General features: G+C 39.3%; 1 protein-coding gene across 2 annotated transcripts in view; it reads right to left on the bottom strand.

The window, feature by feature from the left end:
- The window catches only part of LOC138015756 (ATP-dependent (S)-NAD(P)H-hydrate dehydratase-like), a 17,291-nt gene that overhangs the window by 1,557 nt on the left and 8,234 nt on the right, over positions 1 to 7,500 (bottom strand). The window contains exons 8-10 of one of the 2 annotated variants that reach the window (XR_011125632.1): positions 2,220 to 2,346; positions 382 to 976; positions 1 to 116 (exon numbers count right to left, since the gene is read on the bottom strand). The exon at positions 1 to 116 is cut by the window's left edge and continues 176 nt beyond it. Coding sequence is in view for 1 of the 2 variants with exons in the window: in XM_068862867.1 (XP_068718968.1) it covers positions 775 to 976; positions 2,220 to 2,346 (329 nt within the window). In the remaining variant the exon portion in view is untranslated. Of the gene's footprint in view, positions 977 to 2,219; positions 2,347 to 7,500 lie in introns of both variants that reach the window. The other variant, XM_068862867.1, reaches the window with a different exon arrangement.

Below are 7,500 nucleotides of genomic sequence, written 5' to 3'. Positions count from 1 at the left end.
AACCTACATGTGCGACCGATTAACTGACTGCTGAATAATGTTTAAGTTTAAGGCTTGATTTCAAAATGGTTAGCTTTCTCTTAAAGTTTGGTATCCGACATTTCTCATTGTGTAAGCTTGACCATCCCCTAACGTCCTCGTTCGTGGGAGGTGGACAACAGTGGAGTAGGGGACTGTCTGTCAGGGTGAAGTACAGTGGGACTTAGCTCCCGGGGCCGTTACGGTAGCTGTGAAGGCCTGGCAGGAACTCTGAACAAGCTGGCAAATAGGGGCTATGGCAAGTCTGCAGAGGGCTAGTCACCCTCTCAGACTTAATCTACTGACTACAGAAACCGAGAGGCCTTATGCGCCCCATGGCGCAAAAAGGACTGATGATGAAGCTTGCTTCTTAGCGGGTGATCAATTGGTCAATTGCGCTTGGGCAGGTACAAAACACAGGTCACAGGTCATTGTTTTACCAATACAGAAATAACCCTAACCGTTTACCAATGCTAACATTAGGTTTTTAGGCCTAATTAAGCCTAAGGTTACCGCAGTTATTAAACAATTTTAGCATTTGATTCACTCCTTTAACAGTTGCTCATCGAGTCTTCCTTAATTTCATCTCTAAAGTGATGTTCCTAGCATTTTCTTGTAGGCCGTCCAGCTTAAGTCAGTTATGGAGTTGGCACAATTAAACTTCTCATGCCAAATTCTCTGGACTGAAAAGTGAGGAATAGATGATTGAGAAAAATTTGGATTGACACCCTCGGAATTTCAGCACGTCCTAGCGGTTTACACCGTATGTTCTTGTCTTGTTACTCTGTCATCCGGCTTTTTTTCGGGAAATAACAGTTCGAATGCGTCGTGAATCTCTGCAATCATATCTGTGGTTGTCATGTTCCTTCTGTACTTCGCAAAAGACAGTCTGTTGCAGGTTCTTGTTAGTGCGCAGGCGCCAAAGGCTGCTACCAAGCTTCGACCATAAGCGCATGCTCTGTAGGTAAAACATTAAAACTGGCGTTACCGTTGTGTAGGCCCCTGTTTCGATCTATTCGTTCCTCTTTCTACGCGTGGCAGTAGTTGTAGAATTGGAGTATTCTAGAAACGGATAGTTTCGGTTAAGGGAACAACGATTATTCATATTAGCAGCAAAATTCGTTCTTTTTTTACTCAACAAATGTAAGACCAACTAAGGTCTTCAATAACCTTTTGTGACGGGATCCTTTTGGATTACGTGCTAAAAGGGAAATTAAAAAGCCGTGTTTCACAAATTAACAACTTATTGCTGATGAAGCTTTTGAGATAGAAGGGAAATCTCTTGAGATTGTCTTTATTTTCGTGCATGTTTTTCGTGGAAAGGAATTAGTCTCTAACGATTATTCTTGCTACGGACTGTTAGGAAAAGTGGGTAAATCAAGCAAATGAGAGTTTTTTTCCGAATTTCAGTTATCCTATGTATAACACCGATTTTTTAAAGTTTAGTTTGTCACGAAAGGTTCAAAATCAAAACTGGACTGTGAAAACGGACTCAACTGAGTCAAGATTAAATTGCGAGCCCTCAGGGCCATCGCACCGGATGATAAAGCGCTTTTCGTAGAGTACTGAGAGCAATCTTGGCATTACTTTGGTATTGCATTACTCCACTCAGGGATTGACACATTTTAAGCCAATCAGAGGTCAACGCAAAACCAATTGTGTCATGCTCGTGCGCACTTTCCCGAGGAAAGAAGAACTAAGAACTAGAAACCAGTTTCTCTCGTCCAGATAACCTACGCCACATTGACTTTTTGCGGCCTGATGTGAGCATGCGTGTGTTCTACAATTGTTGAACAGAGTGTTCAAACTACTTCAACACTATTCAACATCTTCAAGAACAAAGGAAAAGTTGAATCCATGTTGAATGAAAGTTTAAACCGATTTAAACTTGATTAAACACGCTTTCGACAAGCTTTCAACATTTTTTACGCTTTCAACAATGTTGGACGACCTGTTCAAACGCACCGAACATTTGGTTCAACAAAGTGTTGAATGCATGTTGAAGCAAATGTTGAAATCGTTTAAATAGGCCTTTAAGGTCCCTACTTGATTGAATACGTGCCCTGTCACTGGTCGAAGTTACTTCAAGCTCGATTTTGGTTACACTTAAACCTACCTATCAGAAACTGCAAATCCAAACTCCTTTGGTAAAAAAAGCGTAAGGTGGATAAGAAAAAGACTTAAAAAAAACCACACCCTACCTATCTTCTTTATTCATTTTTTTGAATGCCATATCTGCCCAGTGGAAGAACACTCCCATAGATCCAGACAACAAGTCTCCCTGTCCTCCACACCGCCTGTTGCTTCCTTCTGTCGTGCAATGAACCACTAAAAAGAAAACGAAGAGAAGATGAAACCGAAAACCTAGGGTCTCATAAAAAGACAGATAAATTTATGAAGTACACATAACATAAATTAAGATAACATAAGATAACATAAGATAACATAACATAACATAACATAACATAGCATAGCATAGCATAGCATAGCATAGCATAGCATAGCATAACATAACATAACATAAGCCTTTATTTATACACGATAAGAGTTAAAGCTGCCAAGCTTGTGGGGTCGTGAAAGAAGAAAAGTGTAGTAAATCTGAGCACAAGTTTATCTGAAAGCATGAATGGCGTCTTACGTCTGCTAAATACTGGTACAAATCGTGCGAGAAAAAGGATGAAAATTAGCCAAAATGAAAAATTTCCAGGTCCATTTTTTCGTTCATTGCCTTCAATTTTTTCATTAGATATGCCATCATTGGTTTCAGGGAAGATTCGCGATTATTCCGTCTTGTTCGCGTTGTACAATACTTGCGAACTATCCTACAACTGAATGGGTACGAACAGTTTTAAAGTACTGTAAATGTAGCAATTAAATAGTTCATTGTTGTATGCTTACAACAGTTGCGGTCGCATTAGGGAGTTAAAACTAGTACTGATTTAAGGGCCCACTGACGTATTTTTTGGGGTGCGTTGCTAAGGATGTAATGGTTAAGTAATTTGAGAGAATTTGACATTATTTTGGTCATTTTCCAACTTTTGTAAGCCAATGACCTTAAATATGACGTCATTATACCACGCCCATGGTCACGTGACCAATAAAAGAAAACTCTAAATTTGTCTCCGTGCTACGCAATTTGGGTATTTAATCGATGGTTTGATAATTTGTATTTGTTTTTGCATCCAGCCAAGCATGGTTTTCTTTTTATTTTGAAAAATGTTCTTTTTAAAGACATAAATGATACTGAAATACCCATAACTTTTTCAAAAAAATATGATTTTAAAAAATCAATGCTTAGCTATATTCTGTATTTGGGGGTGAAACGCGCTATGTAAAAAAAATTTAATTCAATTCAAAACCGCTGGAAAAGTAGCTTTTTTCTCAAACCGGAAGTCAGTTCGTTTACGCATGCGCAGTTGATCTGAGAACGAGCGCGAGGAAGGGCGAGGAAAAACCTTCGATGGAAACAACAGTTTGTGCGGTGACTTTTGCTTGTGAGTGGGTTTTCTTGTCAGCTCATGATATGATGACGTCAGTTACCGGAAATAACATTTCACTTCCTTAGCAACGCGGGAAAAATCCGTCTGTGGGCCCTTAAGGACGTTCGCGCTAATTGTTTGCGCGCAACGTTACTGCGCAGGTAACGCGACTGTAATATGTCACGCATTACTTCGAGCATTAGTGAAGTTGAGGTTTTAAAACCTTAAGTCTTGCACAGCGTTGGATCAGTGAAGATCGTGATCAGTCAAAATTGATTTAAAATATTTATGAAAGTCAAGTAGACTACTGCACGACTGATATTCGCGAGGATTTATCAGTCGTGCACTAGTCTACTTGACTTTCATACAAATTTTTGAAGCATCAGTTAAAATAACATGGCGGCAAAAACGCCGAGGAAAAAATTCCAGGCCGGCAAAAGAATGGCACATTTATTTCCGAATCATCATGAAACTTCAAAGAGAAGTGAGCGGGAGGATGGAAAAGCTCTGGAAAAGGTAGCTGATAGCTGATCGAGTAGACTAGTGGCTAAAAGTTTGGAAAACTCGAGGACGAACCGTTGCGTAAATTTAATGGGGCTGTTTCTTTTTAATGTTTTTATTACCCTACGAACTTAAGTTCAAAGTGAAGGCATGTTTTCAAAGTTCTTTTCCTTTACTTTCGTGAAAATTGAGCAGTATTTTCGTCCTCGTCCGCTTGAATAGTGCGGACCCGCGTGGAAACAATCAGCGATTGAATTTCACAAAAAAACACACTCCAGAGGGTGAGCATGACGGCAATGGAGAGATATTATACAAAACACCAACCAAATGAAGATGACCCCTGCTTAAAACTTAGTTGCTATGCTCGAGAAAGGTTTTTTTTTCGGTAAAAACCTTTCACCTCTTCAACGATCGATCCTCTCTTGGGTTCCAGTCCTACATACATACATACATAACATACATAACTTTATTTAGTAAAGCAGGTCAAGAGGAAAAAAGCAACTTTACAGCTGATGTGGACCTACTGTAATAAAATTAACGATACATACATATGGTAGTGATTATACTTTGAATAAATAAGATAAATAATCGCTAAAAATAAATAAAGCATAAAATATGTATTAATAATAATAAAAATCGGCATGCTTATTATAAACTACTGAGCTGTCTTTTTCAAAAGTGATATTCATAACAGTATGTTTTAACTGCTTCAGTCCATTTTTAAAGCCTTTTTGATTAGAAAAAGATCTTACACTATCAGACAGGGAATTCCAGGCGATTGCAGCCCTGTGTACAAAGGAATTACGACCGAGCTCAGTGTTTGGTCTATTAACTAAAATATTTAAAGATTTCCTAAGATTATAGCTCTTACGGGTCCTAACAACTAATGAATTTATTTCCTCTAAACCTAAATTATAAAAAGCCTTATGAGTAATCATTAAAATACGAAATTTATAAAAATATTCAAGAGGCATCCACCCCGCTCTTGCTAAAATATCTTCATCAGTCATGCCCTTTGGCAACTTATGAATTAGTCTAGCGGCTCTAATATGTATCAATTCTAGTTCTTTAAATTTGGAGCCAGAGCCCCAAACCACAACCCCATAGAGGACACTTGGGATTACAGTCTTAAAGTACAGAGTTTCTAGCATAGATTTAGGTAAAAAACTTATACGTCTCAGCATTTTGACTTTACTATTGAATGACACACAAATTGATTTAATATGCTGAGACCAAGACAGTTTGTCATCGATGGTAACCCCGAGACAAGCAGTAGAGGATATGTACTGAATAAAATCCTCACCCAACTTCAGAGGTTTCAAAGGACCAATGAAGGGATTAATGCTCAAAATCATTGCCTCAGATTTACCCTCGTGAATAATCAGTCTATTCATAAGGCACCAGGTATACACCTGGTCAAGAACCTCTTGTAAAACAAGAACGATCTCATCAACAGTGTCACCTATTACATAAATTGTTGTATCGTCCGCATACATATATAACGCCCCTCTGTTAACATGATCTGGTAAATCATTTACATAAGTTGCAAAGAGTCTGGGACCTAATAAGGACCCTTGGGGTACTCCAACTTTAACAGGTCTTAAATCCGATCTTATACCATTAACTTGAGTCCTTTGCACACGGTTGGAGAGGTAATCATTGATCCAATTCCACATACTACCCATAACTCCAATTCCTTTAAGTTTTTCAACAAGGATAGTGTGATTTACACAATCAAAAGCCTTACGGAAATCAATGAATAACACTCCAACCTTGCGACCTCCATCCAAAGCCTCTCTCCAAGCTTCAGTAAGATGTAGCAGAAGACTTTCAGTTGAATAACCTTTTCTAAAGCCCCATTGCTTATTAGTTAAAATACTATTAGATAAAATATGATCATCAAAGGACTTACATACAACCCTTTCAAGCAGTTTTCCTGGGACACTAAGCAAAGATATAGGTCTATAATTATTAGGATCCAATTTACTCCCTTTTTTAAAAAGAGCAGTAACTAAGGATTCCTTCCACTGCTGGGGGAATCTACAACAATCCCTGCTCTTTTTGAAAACCTCAAACAACCCTTGTATCACAGAATCCTGAGCTAATCTAAGATCTTTAGGTGAAACTTGCCCGACAGGTCACGCAAAAGCGTGACAAACGAACTTTTCCAAGAGCTTTGCAAAATCACATCGATTTTACTCGTTCAGATCATCGGTGACCCCTATTTTTTTAATCATGAATCACTTACTTTACTTACTATCTACAAAATCTGATGAAATGAAAAAATTCTCACCGTAAGAAGTTATCTTTTTTTAACATTTTCTTTCCTCGTGCCATCGAATTCCGGTAGTGGTTGCAACGGATAGAGCTTATGAAAACGCTCGTCGAGGATGAACTCTACTGTTTACCACATCCCTAGCGGCATACAATTATCTAAAAATCTCACTCCTAAAAACCTATGCACGGAAACTTTCACTCCAACAGTTTACTTTTATGATGATGAGCAGATGAGCCTACATCTCGCTATTATGGCCGATTTCTCGAAATTAAGGCATTTTTCAACTGCCATTTTCTCCGAAACAAAGTCGGTGACCCCCATTTCTTTTTTTCCTTTTTGGAGTAAGTACTTTATGATCTAACTCTAGGCGAGAAATGAAGAAAATCTCACCGTAGGAAGATTTTGGCGCGAACGTCCTTAAGGTTCTATTGGCTAGTCTTTCCCTAGGGATTCAAAACACTGGTGAGCTGACACTAGAGTAGTGCCAACACTAGTGTTACACTGTTTTTCTCTCAAAATGTCGCCAAAACCTAAAATTTGATGATTTCACGTTGTTGTTTTCTGAAGTACGCCAAAGAAATGCACGGAAATTCGCAGCACGATTATTTCATTTTTAACCAATAATATTTTTGCTTTATGGCGTTGTCAATTTTCAGTGACACTGAACAAAACAACAATAACGAAATATGTTTTAACGACAACATGACAATGGGTAGGTAGAGACAAAGAAGCCTAGAAGGCCCATCAGGCCGGCGCTTATCTCCGGTTTCTGTAGCATGAAGCGACTAGGAGTATTTGTACTCCCCCCTGGATGGGATGCTAGTCCATCGCAGGGTTACCCCCAACATTTCGCCGGTACCCATTTATACACCTGGGTGGAGAGAGGCACCGTGAGAGTAAAGTGTCTTGCCCAAGAACACAACACAATGTCCCCGGCCAGGACCCGAACCCGGACCCCTCGATCTGGAGTCGAGCGCACTAACCATGAGGCCAACGCGCCTCCCAGGACAATACTGGGACGTTTTGCTCAATAGGGAAGATACATGTATCGTTGACGTCATCTATTGTCATTAGGGAGGTTAAGCAAGGCGACGACGACGGCTACGAGAATGCCACAAAACAATAGGTTTAATGTGCAAAACCAAAAGTTCTGCACACCCTGCACGTGCGTTTCCAAATTGCGTACATTTCTATGTCGTTTTCTCTCTGACAACGACGTGAATT

Source organism: Montipora capricornis, chromosome 9, assembly GCF_036669925.1.
Source record: "Montipora capricornis isolate CH-2021 chromosome 9, ASM3666992v2, whole genome shotgun sequence".
NCBI lineage: Eukaryota > Metazoa > Cnidaria > Anthozoa > Scleractinia > Acroporidae > Montipora > Montipora capricornis.
This window is presented reverse-complemented; position numbering and strand designations above follow the sequence as displayed.